This window comes from Plasmodium inui (assembly GCF_000524495.1).
Source record: "Plasmodium inui San Antonio 1 unplaced genomic scaffold supercont1.1, whole genome shotgun sequence".
Taxonomy (NCBI): domain Eukaryota; phylum Apicomplexa; class Aconoidasida; order Haemosporida; family Plasmodiidae; genus Plasmodium; species Plasmodium inui.
In genome coordinates, this window is record NW_008481835.1 from 1,088,854 (window position 1) to 1,105,521 (window position 16,668).

Consider the following 16,668-nt stretch of genomic DNA (forward strand, 5'->3'; position numbering starts at 1 on the left):
CTTTTTGATACTTCTTTTTTAAAACGCCCCCCCTTGGTGAGGAGAAACTGTGGAGGGCATACCCACTCTTCACGGAACAAGCCAGGGCGAGGCCTCCTCCCTATTCCCCAGTTGGTTATCCCATTTCGGAAGGATAAAAATCGTTCAGCAGTCTCTTCTGATTGATAGTCAGTTCGTTAGTTTTCTCGTTCACTTCTCTTTTATTCGTATCTATCTCGTTTTTTATGTCTTTTACTTGGTTTTCCATGTGCTCCTTAAAGTTGATGATCTGCTGTTTGGCTTCGCATATGTCGCTGCTTAGCTTCAAAGGGGAACAGAAATGGGGCGCCCTAAAGACTTGTACATTTCTGCCACCCATGAAGGGGATTCATATGCCTATCCATGTGCAAGCAGGATACACAACGATTACGTCACAGTGACAAAAACAGACGTACCAAGTTGAGCGACTCCTCCATCTTTTTGTTCAGTGCCTCGTTTTCTTCGTTTATCAGCTGCAAAATTTCGATGTTTTTTTTTTTATTGTCTATTTGATTGTTTTCCTTATAAGTCCGTAGCTCCTCCTTAACTCTCTCTATGTTTGCGTTCATTACGCTTAGCATCTGGGGGGAAGGGAAAACACACACGGGCGGTGGTAAATAAGTGACTTTTTAAAATGGAGAAAGGGTCCATTGTGAAGGTATCTCCCGGATTCGTGCGCACATATATCTAAATGAATAAGAAGAAACAAATGTAACCGCTTGACACAGCCAAGCATAAAGGTGCAAACGTTGGTGAATGATCATACCCCCTTTATTTTGTCGAAGTAAGTCCGCATGCTCGTTTTGATGAGATTTATATTTTCCTCCTTCTCCTTCTTCAATTTGTTCACATCACTCTTTACAATTTCGAACTCCTCCACGAAGCTGCTGTTGTCCGTTGCTTTATCTTTATTGTTTCTGTTTAACTGGTCCAGGTAATATTTTAACTCCTCCAGATTTTCATGTGTGTTATCCTTAAGGGAGTTTATTTTTTCATCAAAATATGCCTTCATTTTGTCTATATGCTCGGACAGATCTTCATGCTTCCGTCTGTTACTCTCCTTTTCTTCTAGGAACAAATTGTGCAGGGTTTCAAAAACATTTTTCCCTGCGTCCTTGTGAAATGAACAGGGGGATATGTGTGTGTCCTGATAGGGGTAGACCCTCCACGTAAGCAAAGGCGCAGTGGAATCATGATCAATGTGTATGTTACGTGGGTCACTCATACTATGCAGGGGTCGGGGAGAACGAGTTGCGTTAAACTCACAATGTGCAAGATGATTTATGGTGCTTACTTTCTTTTTTAAAGCCTCGGCGGCATGTTCATTCTTTTCAGGGGGCGGGGTTTTCACGTTAGAGCGCACCATTTTGTTTCATTTTTAAATTGAACGTCTGAGCATACGGGGCTGTGCGTATCTGCCTGCGTACGTGCGTAAGGGAAGGGTCACAGACATATATACGCACGTGTCTGTACATCTATACGCACACATCTGACAGGATCATCCCTTTTAAGCCCTTTCCACGAAAGCCATAACCCAAGGGACACTTCGATACCTGCTGCGCTGGGGCAGTAAATTCAAAAGGGGAAAGAAAAAAAAAGGAAAATTCTTTTTAATTATTTTTTTTTTCACGCTTTATATCAACAAGACAGGGAATTTTGTGAGATAACATCGGTTTGAATGTTTGGCGGGGGACATAAAAAAAAAAAAAAACTAATTAATGAGACGTACGTGTGTACGCATATATGTACACATGTAAATGCATAAGAAGTAATGACTTCATATGATTCAAGTATTTTAAAAAAAATACTGACACTGCTAAACGTTTCATATGGTCTAAGAATTAAAAAAGGCGATGAGGGGGGGGAGTGTTAAAGTGAAAAATCAAAAAGCGCAAGATGCGTGATATCCTGTTATAGGTGGAGCAATAAAAGTAACAAAAACGAAAAATACATTAAAAATGGGAAAGCTGTAAAAGGGGTGATAACTAATAAAGGTAAAAAAAAGAAAAAAAAAATTAACAAAGAGTAGAAATAAAAATATGTTTTGTGTTAATGCTAATGAATACACAGGAAGAGGAACTACCTTTAATTTAATTTTTGCTTATTGGTTTCACGGAGATCGGTCACTATGGCATTTTTATCTTTCGTGGGTCCTTACGGCGTACGCGCAGGTGGTTAAAATTGGTACACATGTAATGTGCGTATGTATGTCTCGCGCGTTCGTGATAGCTTCACACACTGATAAAGACCCACAAATGACCACTCCATACAAAACAAACTGATATGATTCTAATGTATATTCTACTTCATTTGTGTCTACTGGATCGCTTTTTATGTCTTTCCCGGGAACGGCTTGAGCTAATGGATCGAGTTCTATGCGAATATGAATGCTTTCTCGACCGCTTGCTCCTGCTGGAGTGATGCGTCCGACTATTCCTATCATGGGATCTGTGATGTTTTGAACTTCTTCTATGGTTGCTCGATCTCTTTCTGTGTTCACGATCGCGGTGGCTTCTTTCTCTTTTGGAGAATTTCTCATCATGGGTATGTTTTTCTTTTCTATATTCCTCAATAATTTGTTCTCGTTCCTTCACACTGTCTTTCAATTTTCTTAGAGTGTTTCTTATCTTTTCAAATCCTAAGTGCTGCCTTCCACCAGTATGGTTTTCAAATCTCTGAATGTGTTCCACGGTCGATTTCATGCCTCCGCATATTTCGCAAACCTGTGAAGGGGTGTGAGCGTCGAAAAAGTGAGCAGGCCAAATGTGCACATGTAACATGTGTCGTTGGTCTTCGTTAATGCATACGCGTACATATGTAGCAGTCCAATATGAAGGGCCTCTTATTTTATTTTTTTTTCTATCCATTTTATATTACCTTCAATTTTGGCTCTACTACCCTCTCAGGCTCCTCATTTAACCTTTTGATTTCTGCTTGTAGGGTGGTCACTTGGCTGTTAAAACTGTCTGCCTTGACTAAGTCCCCCTGCGGGAATGGCACGTAGGAAACACACTCCAAATATTTTCAATAAGGACGTCAAAGTGCTGTACAATTTTTCGCAAAAAAAAAAAATAACCACAATGAGAGTGGTGCCAGCGGGAGAATGTGTGTTACCTTTTCCCGAGCTTCTTCTTCATGTTTTTGTAAGTCCTCTATATGACTAGTGATGCTTTCGATTCTACAGGTGGTGAAAAAAAAAAAAAAAATAAGGTAATTACAATAATAATGAGGCAACCGAATAACGGAACTAATGCTACGGCCGTGTGACACAACACTGTGCGTGAGGGAAACTTCCCTACTTCGTGTATCAATGTACTTTCTTACTTCTCCTTCTTGTCAACAGGATTTTTGCTATTCTCCGACATGTGCTTTAATTTTTCTTTGCTCCTCTCAATTTTGTGATCGGCCAATTCGATAATTTTTTCCAGCTTTTCTGACAGAAAAATAAAGAAAAAAAATAAATAAAATAAAATAAAACAGAAGGGAATTGCAATGAGGTACTATTTTATAAGAGCAAGGGGAAGAAAGCAGTTTCCAAATAAAAAAGGCGTCGTACCCATAAACTTTTGCTGATATTTTGCCAGGTAGTATTTATAATTTTCATGATTTGCCAGTTGTCCCTTTAGCACTTCTGAATGTAGGTTTTTGCATCTACGGAAGGGGGAGAAAAATAGGCCAAACACGTTTGAAGCGATTTAAAAGCATGCAATCCATAGGCCTGTATGTGTCTACCCACACTTGAGTGTCATTGTGCAGACTCTTTTTCGTTCCTTTTTCCTTTCTTTTTCATAAAATTGAAGCTCGTTTATCTTGCACAACGTGGTAACGTTCACGCCAATACGGCATGCCCTTATAGGAAGGTTGTCTCTATATGCACGATTACTTCTTGCGATGAAACTGTGCACATATATTGTGTACATCAATTCATACGTGGGGACAGAGGTACCTCCCCCTCTCCCTCAATAGAGTTACATTTTCCGGAAACATACCTCCCTATGTCACTTTTTGTGTTGGGGAAAAGATCGTGCGGACAAAAATCAATTAAGTAGTACTTGCAGACCTTCCAAAAAGTAAAGAAGAAAATTTTACGTGTGAATAATTTCATGCGAGTGCGCATAAGGAGGTGCGCTTATCTTAACAGTTTTCGACCTACATTGTCGTCCTTGAAGGTGTGCTTTTTCCTGGCATCCGTTTCGTTCCTGTCCTTTCCCATTAGGGAATCTAACATTGCTGAGGGGTGTGCGACGGGATAAAAAAATATATATATGAATATATATTTATATATATCACTGCACATTTACGTGGAGTTATGTGCCCACGTTTTTGAAGTCATAAGATTGTTAAACTGGCGGGTTCACAAAATTAGGGGGTATAGTTAGATGGTGACCTCGTCAACATGATACACACAAACAAACACGGGAATAGTGGCACTACATACACCACCGCAGCGCTGCATCTTAACCCTCGAGAGCGGCATTATTTGCGTCGCCAGGGATGGAATCTGTGTGTGGTGAAAAACACAACCATCTTTAAACGTGTCCAACTGGACACATCTGCACGTATAATGTGCACAGGTGATATGTTTTCCTTGACACTTTCTTTCGCGTGAAACGTATTCTTTTTTTTTTCTTTCTTTGTTACATCTCATTTCTTCCATAGTCGAAAGGGGGGTTATCGCAAAATGTCCATTGCATACGAGGTGAAGTGGAGGCACGGCATGCTGCCCTGGGAAATTTGTGTACGCTTCCACCCGTTCGTCTGTTAGCCTTTTAGCACTTATCGCTGCCTCTTTTGTCGTTTTACTACTACTTCGTTTGTTTACCCTCCAAACATTAATTTAACCCTTCAGTGGTTAAACCATTCATAATGTTCTTTCGAATTTTAACAACTCAGGGGGGTTGAAAGAGGCGGGTGAAATGAAATGCACAAAATGCGCTATTTGTAAGAAGCGTAAAAGCACATGCAGGGATGTACTTATATAAATAGATTATACATATATATTACATGCATTTGTATACTGTTCACCTGCGAATTTGGCACTCCCCTGACAAATGCGTTGCAGTAGCGCAAAAAAAAGGAAGAGAATCAAATACTCCAGGGAAAAAACGTAATAAAAGAAACGAAGAAAGAAGGAAAAATAAAAAAAAAAAAAAACCATTAATGGTCAAACAAAGGGGGAAATGACATTTTGTACAAATACAGAGCAAATAAAAACATCACTCGAATCAAACATTTGGTAAAGCGAAATGTGCATACGTATTTGCCTATGTATGAGAGCAGCACATGCTGATGCATACTTTTATGTGTTCGTGCGGTAGTATAAAAATGGGGAAAACTAATCTCGGTCAAAATTGACTCTTTTGATTTATACATATGTATATAAATATATATATGCATTTTTTTTTTTTTTTTTTTTGCAAAACGAGCTAGGGGTTATAGGGTTAGGGGGAAAAAATTAAGAAGGGTTTACTTTCCGTAGATGGACTGCCTTTCTTTAATGCACCAGTTTTTCTTCCCTGGGTGCTCACACATGGTATTGCGCAGATGTATACACAGATGTACAATGCAGACCCTTTCAATTTTCTCCTTTTGTTAACCAGAATTGTTAGAGCACAGTGGGTATGATATCAGCTTCAGTAATTCTTTAACCGTGGTGAACACTTTCCTGTAAAAAATGGCACCGTGGATGGGGGGAAGATGGAGTTACAGGCGTCATGAAAAGGGGGGAAGTTGCAAAAAAGACCGCTCCGTGCTTGTGGCAACCGAACGTCAGGGCACACAACGTGCAGTTGGAATTTGGGAGGGGTTCAATTACGCAACGTTGATGCACAGTTGCGTGTTGCGGCTTCCTCGTGCATGAGGAGATTCCCCTTTTTTCGCTCTATTCCTTTTCAGCTCTCTTTTTCTGTCTTTCGCTTTTTTTCCACTTACGTATTTTCCGTGTTTAGGCAGTCCAACAGGTAGGGGTAGCAAATGAACAAGTGCGCCTTGTCCTCTGAGAATGGGAAGAGACAAAAAAGGAGAATTACTAATAGAGCTTCCCAAATGGGGCTTCTCCAATGGGGGAATTCCCAAACGTGGCGGGTGAAAAACGGTGCACAGAACAAAACCGTTCACGAAGCCACATTCCCTCGCCCCCTACCTGAGCATTTCAGTATCGAACTGCTCTTCATGTCAATGTAGGAGTAGTAACACTTCAACTTCTTCATTTCGTATAAAATAAACAAAACTTCATCAGCATTCTTGTTAAGGGAGGAAAAAAAAGGGGAAAAAACGACAGGTATGTTGATACCGATTCGACATTGTCATTTTAATTCCTGTTACAATTTTAAGTAAACACAAATCTGCCCATCTAATCTACGTTGTGAAAGTTACAAAACTGGCCGACAAAAAAAAAGCGTTTATGTAAAAATGGAAGACACTGGGCATTGATTTAAACGGGAGAAGATGTCACAAATTATTACCTCATTATTTTCACTTGAAAAGCTCCTCAGGGTCAGCACACATTTCTTTAGCATGACTAATGTCATAAAAGTTCTGTAGTAACTGTCGTTGTAATTCTCCTTGGTCATCTTTTCATATTCCTCAAACAATCTGACGGGTAGACAAAAAAACACGCAGATGGGGTGACCAATGTGCGCAGGATGCAACCGAATGGGCCATAGCATTGTAAACATGGAACATGTTACACGCGCGATGCGCACCAAGCAGATAATGTGCATGGAACTCACATCTGCAGCGTCCAGCTTGAGAAGGCCCTTCGCTTCTTATCGTTCAATTCGCTTATAACTTTCGTCTGAGGTGGCAAAAAAGGGTGGCGCGTCAAACGGGGACATCATCAGACTGGGAACTACGCACAGTATTTGCGGTGGTGCGGCGCCTTTGGACCTCCCAATTGCGCGCAGCTTACCAGGTATATTTTTATAAACAGTGGAGCCTTCGAATTCTCCACCAAGTAATGGTTCCGTATAAACTTTATGAGCATTATATCCAGCATGTCGATTTTGTCGTTGCTGCCTGGGGGAAAAAAAATATACATATATAATATATATATAGCCACATGCGGGGAACACTAACGAGATTTCACAAAAATGCAAAAGCATTGGCCCGCAAATGTGCACATCTATTCAATTCAAAGAAACTACTACGGTGGAGGGGGCGAAACACACCCCAACATCTCGCATGATCCCCCTCTTCAGCACTTACAACTAACGAAAAGAATCTTTTCGACGGAGAAAATGACCGCACACCAGTACTTGAGCAAATCCCCCTTGGCGATATTCCCCGAAATTTGAAGCATATTGTACGTAATTTTCAGCAGGATGATAATACTTTCGTAAAAGACAAAGCAGGAGTTGTTACTTATATTATGCAAGAAGCATTTGACGTGACCCGCAATAATGTATGGAAACATATTAACAAAGGAAAGCACAAGGGAGTAATTTTCTTTCTGATAAAATATGCTGTAAAATTCTTGTCTCATAAAATTGCACAGTATGATGGAGAAAATTATATTTACATTATAGTTAGGAAACAAATTGAATTTGTTATGAATGTAGAAAACCAAAAAAGGAGTGAAATAATTGAACAGTCCTATGGAGAATATTTGGAAATATTCTATATAATTATTTAATGGGTAAATTTTCTTATAATTTAAGGTAAATAATCTGCTACACTCTTTATTTTCCTCATTCAGTTCCTTGGTGTTTATGTCCATATCGAGTTTGTTATATGTATCATTGAGTTCTATCTTTTCAATTATTTCATCCGAGTTTTCATTAAACAGTATTTTTTCATCAAAGAAAAAGTGTAACAGTTTGCTCAGAATGGACTTTTTCTCTTCATTCTCTGACAAACTTAGTAGCAAATATTTTACACACTTTAGCAGTTCCTCATTTATTAGGAGATTTATTTTGTCGTACTCTAGCGTTTGAAAAATGTCCATCATGATGGTAAAAATTTCGCTATTTACGTGACCATTTAGGAAGCCCGCGTATATGTTTTTACTCCTCAATTTCTCGTTCTCTCCAAATGATTCTGTGCTATATATCCCTTTGTTGTTCTCTAGTATGTTGTAAATATTTAGTGGGTCATTCAATGCTTCGTTGGTTTTGTACTCAAATGTGAAGTGGCTGTTTAGGAAGGATGGTCTCTTTGGAGCGCCCCCTCCCCCCCCTTGCGGCCCATCCTTCAGTGCGCACTTGGGGGGGTTATTCTCCGTCTTGTTCGATGCAGCATTGATGTCGCTTTCCACATGATGTATGATCGTCTCCCTCCCGCTTACAAAGTAATCAAAAAACAACTCATTCAAAATGGAGTCGTAGTTCAAGAAGGAGTAGTTTTTCCCTTCCCCTGGGCTCAGCACCACCTCCACGCTGGACGTGAACAACAAGTGAAACAAATGCAAATACATCAACGAGTGCACATATATCCACTTGTCACAGTACACATTTTTCAAATTTTCCATAAGGAGCTTCAAAATGAAATCTTTAATCTTCTGGTCATCAGTGCAGTAGGCATAATTGTAAATGTAAAAAAGGCACATGTCGAAAATGCTTACATGATCAGAGCACCTATTCCTATTGCTTAGCGAATTCTTCATTGTGAAATGGAAGACATCATAGTAGGTGAATTTGGACATAAAAATGTTGTGAAGTATTTGCAATATCGATATGTGCAACTCAAACATGTTCCTACTCTTATACTTGACAAAGAGTGTAGTTTTCAGGATGTTGACAAAGGTGCCATAAAAAATGTAAAACTTTCTGTAGTTCCTTTGCTCGAGGAGGATTCTATTACACCCTTCTATGATTAGGATAAAGCTTTCGATCCACTGCTTCAGTTTGCTGTCCCTTGAATGGTGGATGATAATTTTGCTGAAGTTTTCATTTACATAGTCGTACAAGTCTCCGTTCGTTTCTGGTCCCAAAGAGGTGTTTCCACTACTGATTCTGTTTCCGCTTCGGTTTCGGATTCCGCTTGGGCCTCCGATTCCGCTTCGCGCTCCACTTCCGTTACTGCTGGGGATACCGGCCCCTTTTTCAATTTCGCTTAACAAATTGGGGTGCTCCTTCATTTCCCCCCCCATTTTTTTTCTTTTTTTCTTTTCGAATTGTCCTTCCATCTCTGCCGTGAGGTCTGCGAAGCTCTTCCTGAACTTTTCCCTCAGGGAGGTCCTTCCTCGTTCTGGCAGATCTTCACTCGTGCGGGCTGCATCACTGTTTGCGCTCTCCAATGGGAAGCTGCTTACGTCTTCTGTGCCGTTTACACTGGTAGGTTCACCCGATTGGCACTCTACCTGGTGCTCACTCCTACACTCCATCTCGAAATATTCCTGCAACTTGGAGTAATACCTAACGCTCAACCGCTTAAGTAACAAACAAATGGATGTTTTGTAAAAGAAAAAGTCGAATTTGCAAATATGTGTGGAGAGAATACTAATGATCGTTTTGATGCTGCAATTTCGAACCTCTATTCTTTCGTCGAAGCAAAGCTTCATAAGTTGATTCAAAATGAAGATAAAAAAGCTTTTCATTTTTATGTTTTTCATTTTAATTTCCGTTTCGTATATGTAAATTTTCTTGTTTTCTATGACGCAAATATGAAGGAGTTTGTTTTGGCCTGTTTTGTGTTCATCCCCTTGGGAGGTGCCTTTTTCTCCTTCTTCCGCTGCACCACGGTCTTTTTCTTTTCCATTCCTCTTCAGCATGTGAGAGCGCCCCACAATGTAATCAACGACTGACCAGGAAAAATTGATCGCCCTGAAGGATACGTTATTGCTCAAAACATTTAGGGACGAAAAGAGGATGAGCATTTGGATGACGACTTCCATAATTTTGCACACAGGGACTTCCTCAATATAATCTACAATTATAATCTCTAGGATGTTAAAAATGCTGTTAATGTTGGATATATTTTCTTCCATTATTTTTTGGCTATCCTCTTCATCTCCCTTGTCATTTTTTAAACTCTTTTTTTTTAACTCTTTCTGGAATGATACGTAGAGGAGAAAAATAATAAACAGCCACATATCCTTGTTAAAAAAGGAAGCATTTTTTCGAACGAAATTTAAGAAGGAGCTAATGAAATACGATCGGTAACATGCATGCGGGTTAACTATGAACAGGAAAAATGGCTTAAACAACAGAAACTGAATTTCAAAGTTGTGTTTATAATGTACAACAGACTCTTTTATAATATTGAACAACGTGTCGATGCTTTTTTTCTGGATGTCATTATTTTTGCACAAGGAGAGCAATAATATGTTCATGCAGCAATTGTTGTAAATGCTTCTTATCTTATCCAGGTTAATAACACACAGCATTTCTATCATATATAGGGGGTAGAAATCTTCGAAGATGCAAAACTTTTCTAATTTCTTCAGTACGATATAGTAGTTGTGCTCTTTGGCCGCATTACCGCTGGGTTTATCATTCATTTCTGTCGACAAGTTTGTCTCTTCAGTGGGAACTCCCTGTCTTGGTAAATTTGCGCATTCGCTGTTGTTTGGTCTATCCTTCGCCATTTCCTTATGCATCACCCCTTTCCGCTTCTCCCCCTTAGCTAAAAAGAACATATCCGTGTAGAAGGAAAAATAGGTTGTGTACATAGGGTCAAAATGGGACAGGTAATAATAATACACCTCAAAAATGTTATCATTCTTGTGCAAAAATTCGATGTACTTTTCAATTATATTTTTCTTTCTATTTAATTTGTTAAACTTTATGTATTCACGACTGCTGGAAGTTGTGTCTTCTTCGTTCTTTTCCCTTCCGCGCGAGTTTCCTGAATGTAGTGCTTCCTCCCTGGAGGGCTCCGTTAACCCGGTAATGCTTTCATTTCCATCCTCGCAGTTAGCCTCCTTTTGGGAACTTCCCATATGGCCGTTCAACACAGTGGTGCACGTATCATTAGAACCTCTTCCACTCCCATGTGAATCTCTATTTTGTTTACTCTCTTTGCCTGGTATGTGGCCGCCCCCAGGGGCTCTACCCTTATAACATAACCTGGGAGGTATTTCCCCCCTCTTGGGCCCCATCTTCCTCTGCTTGAAAAACTGATTAAATATCATAAAATGAATTGAATTCAAAATATTAACCAACGTGGAAAGCTTATAAAATATGGTGTTCTTAAAAAAGTAAGAAAAAGAGGAATAAATGACAGTAATTTCTGCACACAGTACAGGATTCTTCTGAATAAACCTCAATATAAAATAACAGAATTCAGCACTTTTTGAATTTACATTTTGTACATAAGTGTTTTTGTCCGAGTCGATCAGTCTCTTACTTAGAGAGAAGATAAAATCTTCCTCATTTTTGTTAATGTGATGCAGGAAGTTTAGGAACTCAATCGTTTTGTTCTCTATTGAAGATATATACTTATATATGTAATTAACTTCGACGAAGAGGTTAATCATCCTTAGCCAGTCGTCAAAATGGAGGTTGTCTCCATAAATGAAGAATATGCTAATGACTGCCTTTATCGACAGAATATATTTTACGTTATTCAAATCGTTGTTTATGAAGTATGATTCTTTCAATATGATACTAATGATCTCGTCAAAATATTTTATACGATCTTCGTTCAATGTCGATTTGAAGCAAACAAAATTGGAGTCGACACTTTCTATGCTCGTCTTTTTTGAGATGGATTTGTTCTCCAGTAAGTGATCCGTGTCTCTCCTTCGACTATTTCTTTTGTCTGTTCCTGCGCCTTCCCCGTCATGCAGAGCCGTACTGGTAACGTTACAATGAGCGTCATTTTGGGGGGAATTCTTCCACGTTTCAACACTCATGTTTGGTTGGTTCTCATTACGCGAATTATTTGTGTTTTCGCGTCTATCACTTTCTCCGCTATTCAAGTTATAAAAATAATTCCCCGAATAATCGTCACTCTGTTCCCTCTTTTGTAGATTCCTCCCGTTGGCAATATTCGCTTCGCTCTTTTGTTTGATCAGCATATCATCTATTTTGTCCTCCTTTTCGAAGTATTCCTTCACATTTGTGGGTTCTACTTCATCATGACTTCTGTTTGACCCCTCCTTAGCTTCGGTCAAGTCGTTACTCCCATGTTTGACATATTTACTCGTGTTGTGCACATAGGCAGCGGTGCCCAGTGATTGACCCGTGTGGACAAAATTGCCTCCATCGTTTACACTAGCCTCGCTACCTTTGCGATTGGAAGTTTTACTCTCATTAGAGGAGTACAAAATGAAAAGGTTACTGATTCTTTTGATGGTCCCTTTGTTCTTCCTTACACCGGAGTTGTTTTCACTCCTATTTTCTTGCCTTTCAAAATTTCTAAGAATCTTCAAAAAGAAGGGCGAATTCTCTAGGGTAAAAATACTACTGCATTTTGTTAATGTCTGCAGACATGCATTGGTACAGATATTTATTTTTAAATGAGTACTGATAAAAATTATTTTCTGGAACCCACTGAAGAAACACACATCTAGCGTGTTCGTGTAGGAGAAGATTAAGCAGAGAGACGATACGAAATATCTGCACGTGGAATTGAATACGTTAAAAAATAGGGATATGCTCTCATGGTACTGGTCATTTGAATTCATAGGCTTGCTTCTATGGGGATTCTTTTCTTCTTTTTTGCTTCGATCTTTCGTGGGTTTGGCGCGGTGTATTAGGGAGTTGCAACTATTTGCACTGCTATACAGACTTCCACTCACACCGCCAATCACAGCGCTATCCAAATGGCTCCCTCTTGCTTCACACTTATTCGTGCCTTCGGCTTTGTTCTCATTGTAACAGTTGAGCCTTCGTTTCAGTTCGTCATCAAAAGAGGGGTTCTTTCCACTAATGACACTGGGGGGTTGTTCCGTCGGGGCCGATTGCAGAACATATCCTCGCTCTTTGCACAATTGCTCCACTTCCTCCTTCTTTACATGCTTCCCCTCGGATCTGCTTCCACACGCCGATGGTTCACTTAGAGCAAATCCACTCTCATCATTTAGATCTATCGTTGCGAAGCAATACTGATTTAGGGACGTTCTCAATATGTTTAAAAAAATTACATAAAAAGAATTCACAAGGGATAAAATACTGTCAACAGTGGACGCAAGCAGACGTATTTCGTCAGCGTCTTTGTAGCAGAAATCATCAAAAAGGGTTCTACTTACTTTTTTCTCCGCTGAGTATTTGAATAAGTAGAAATTTTCCCTCGGGTTTTCGGAACTGTTTGGTAAAATTAGGGGGTAACTCAAAAAGTTGCGGAATGGCATTTCGTTGGATCTGCCTTGGACTTCCTTCGCATGGTTCCCTTCCGCCTGGTTCTGCTGTTTTGGTTTTATATGGCCGTTTCCCTGCTTGAGCTTTTTCTCGTGGTTTCCTTTGTGTCTTTCTATGTTTCTTTCTTTGTCGCATTCCTTGTCGCTTATTTTGTTGCTTTCTTCGTGTCTTTCTTTGTCGCTTTCTTGGTGGTGTCCCTCCGCGCCCTTCCTTTCGCAGCTGGCGCTGGCACCCGACTTACTCGGCCCCTGTTCGACATGCTGCTCAACTTTCTTTTCGCCCGTGTATATCCTATCATACTTAAACACCTTCAAATGGGCATACATTTTGGTTAGGTCAATCGAATGTAAAAATAGCAATTCGTGAATAATTTTGCTAATATATTCTACGACCTTGATGAACAGGAAGCCGTCTTCATCAGTGTGGTGTTCCCCTTGCCCGCTTGAGCTTTTCGTTCCCATCACATCACTCAGTTTTGGGTTCGTTTCGAGCGAGTTTGGCTCCCCCAATTTTGTCCCCTTACTTTCCCCATCGGACTTACTGCTTACTATATTGGGGCGTTTCTGATTAGGCGATTTTTCGGTGGGGACATTTTGTGCTAACTCGGGGGGATGATCATCCTCTTGAATGTAGCGCCTCTTGGTTTTTTTTTTCTTTTTCTTTTTTTTCTTCGCTCCCTCGGTACCGCTGGTTACCACGTCTTTGGGCACTTGTTGGTCTTTCTCCACATCTTCCTCCTCAGCTGCTCTTCCCTCCTTTTCCGTTCCGCCCCCATGGCAGAAGTATTTGTACAAATGAAAAACAGTCCGTGTGTCATCAAAGAGATAGAAAAAAAAATTTAAAACGATGAGCAATTTTGAAAAGGGTTGCGTCAAGCACAAATGTTGAATTAGGATTAGGAACAGAAATTTTATTTCGCCCAGGAAGTATTGAAAATATCTGTGACAGATAAGCTCAAAAATTTTGAGGCATCGATAAAAAACGTCTATGTGTAAGTTATACTTTAATGATACCACTATGATGTATATAATTTCAAATTTCAATAATTTGAAAAAATCGAAATTTTTTAAAAAGTGTTCATAGTTATTAAGAAATATATACAATAGATCTAGGCAGAAGTTCAATGGCAAAATTAAATTGTTCTTGTTGTACGTCGACAGGATTTCTGTCCTTTGGTGACACGAGTCTGGTTGAGCATTTTCGTTATCATCATGGTTCATTTTGTTATTCATTTGGTTTTTCCCATTTGTGCTTTTTAAAATTTTCAAAAATTTTTTTATATTAGAATTTTTCACACTATACATGTACAAACTTCCGTCGATACTGGACTTCTTTCTTTTTTGCTGTTCTTGTTCTTCTTCCTCCTGTGTGTTATGTTTTTCTTCCACAGGGCGGTCGGTGCTGTTTCTGTCCGACTGTAGTGTGTCTTTTGAATAACGTGTCTGTTTGAGAGGGGTATCTATTTTGTCATCAGTTGGCTCTTCTTGGCGAGTACCATTACTTCCATTTTTCGGGGCCTGATCGGCCCACTTCTGATCGTTGCTTCGTCCGAATTGTGGCTTACTGGAAGATTCATTCGTTTGAGATACATTCGAATCTTGCCTTGGCTCTTGGCTTATATTAGCGGTGCCATTAATAAACTCTTCTTTTCGTTTTTCGTCCGCTGCAGTTCCATACGCACAAGGCGAAGAAACCCCAACAGAGTTATACTTTAGTCTAATATTTACAAAACAGCAGTAACAGAGGTAATGAATTAGGGAAAGCAATTTATTTTTGTTTTTCATGAAACTGTCATTTTTCAGATCCGTTATATAGATGAGATCTATGGGGCTATCCGTATCATATGGCAAATGAAAATTTTCAAAATAGAGGTGCTTCACTTCCCTTGAGTGATCCTCCGCCCCATACACATGATTGTTGTTACCACTGTCTCGTTTCCCTTCTGTGTCATTTTTCTCCTTCTCGTGTGTTTCGCACATGCAATTCTCTAAGTTATCACGCGGAGTAACCCCACCTCTACTTTCCCTATTACACACATCAATGAGCGAATTGAGTAGCTGCTTGTACGCAACACAACACGTTTGATACAAAATGGTATTTCTATCATATAATGATGAATAATAAACGGAGTACAAAATTTTCAACAAGGTGTTAATAATGTCCTTGTTGTAATACTCCATATACTGATGAGAAAAAGGGGCTAATATTATTTGCACAATTTTAATTAAAACTCTCTTATCTTCAAGGAATGTCAAATCGAATAACTTGTTGGTAATTTTTTCTATTTGCTTCTCTATGTTTATGTACCTAAAATTTCTTATTTTGTGTTTGTTGTCTATTATGTATAGGATGTAATAGACGACTCTCTTAATTATGAGCAAACAGGTGTTGGAGATTTTGTGGCTACTGATGTTGATGCCTATGTTGACAATGTCGAGTATTTCGTCTATGGGAAATTCAAAGCTGCTGAACAGTTGGTTTTTATTCGATTCGATTATACTATTATAGTTTTTAATTTTTATTATGCATATTTCTGTCTTTTCCTTTATGCACACGTTTTTTTTCCTTGTCTCAGAGATTAACACCTTCATGTCATTTTCGAGTTCTTCTAGCAACGGCAGTGGATCCATCTTCGCAGGTTCTGATCCGCATGCTTACGTGATTTGGCGGATCGGCTAACGATCCGCTAATCATCGGCTAACTTGTTCGCCTCCTACTCATGCGCCACCGCTACGATTTCATCACACGCAATGTGTTATGTTCTACTTGTGTGTGATCTATATGCGAGTTAGGCCACTGCACCCTATGCGCTGTGCTGAGAAGGCATGAATTATCTTCCCCAAGGGAAGCACAACAGACGTTTGACACAGTTTCTTCACAAAACAGGAGCAAGGGGGACAGACCACGGGAGGGTGAAAAAAAGGCGAAAATGGAAAAAAAAATTAACAGCTCAAAAAAAAAAAAAAATTAGCAAACAGTAAGGTACAAAGGGAAACGTACTTAAAGTGATGAAGCGGGCATGTTATTTCATACATAAAAATTAATACAAACACACTTGTTCTTTTTTTTTTTCCACTTTTGTTTATTTTTTTGGCCAGGATGAACTAAAACAATTTAATGTACGCTAACATCACGTAGTTGGCAAAAGGGGAAAGATCCAACATGGAGTAAAACCAGCCTTTGCCCAGTACTCTATGTGTCTGTGACTTACTGTCATTTAATTTTTACCTATAAATCTATTCAAAACAAAAAACAAGATTACGCAAAAGCGGAAAAGTAAAATAGCGTTTCAATGAGAAAAAAAGGAATGGCCAACGAAACATTTTTTTATTACGTGTTGGTAAAAGCATACCATTTTTTTCATGTCACAGAACGATTTCTGCGTACAAAGAAAGCACGGAAGGGGGGG

The 16,668-nt window shown here is 39.4% G+C and overlaps 3 protein-coding genes across 3 annotated transcripts; all 3 read right to left on the reverse strand.

Moving 5' to 3' along the window:
- Window positions 1–115: 115 nt before the first annotated feature.
- C922_00257 (hypothetical protein) lies at window positions 116–1,384 on the reverse strand (the record flags this gene model as incomplete). Its single annotated transcript, XM_008815874.1, has 3 exons — window positions 116–301; window positions 435–599; window positions 785–1,384. The coding sequence occupies 3 exons, from the start codon at window positions 1,382–1,384 to the stop codon at window positions 116–118; spliced, it is 951 nt and encodes a 316-aa protein (XP_008814096.1).
- A 940-nt stretch (window positions 1,385–2,324) lies between these two features.
- On the reverse strand, window positions 2,325–4,246 carry C922_00258 (hypothetical protein; the record flags this gene model as incomplete). Its single annotated transcript, XM_008815875.1, has 7 exons — window positions 2,325–2,741; window positions 2,896–3,003; window positions 3,133–3,196; window positions 3,343–3,451; window positions 3,575–3,669; window positions 4,008–4,078; window positions 4,172–4,246. 7 exons carry the CDS (start codon window positions 4,244–4,246, stop codon window positions 2,325–2,327), a joined length of 939 nt encoding a protein of 312 aa, XP_008814097.1.
- Window positions 4,247–5,945: 1,699 nt separating this feature from the next.
- C922_00259 (hypothetical protein) lies at window positions 5,946–15,889 on the reverse strand (the record flags this gene model as incomplete). The annotated part of the gene is made up of 6 exons (XM_008815876.1): window positions 5,946–6,013; window positions 6,161–6,260; window positions 6,483–6,612; window positions 6,750–6,814; window positions 6,929–7,035; window positions 7,225–15,889. 6 exons carry the CDS (start codon window positions 15,887–15,889, stop codon window positions 5,946–5,948), a joined length of 9,135 nt encoding a protein of 3,044 aa, XP_008814098.1.
- Between the last annotated feature and the right edge of the window lie 779 nt (window positions 15,890–16,668).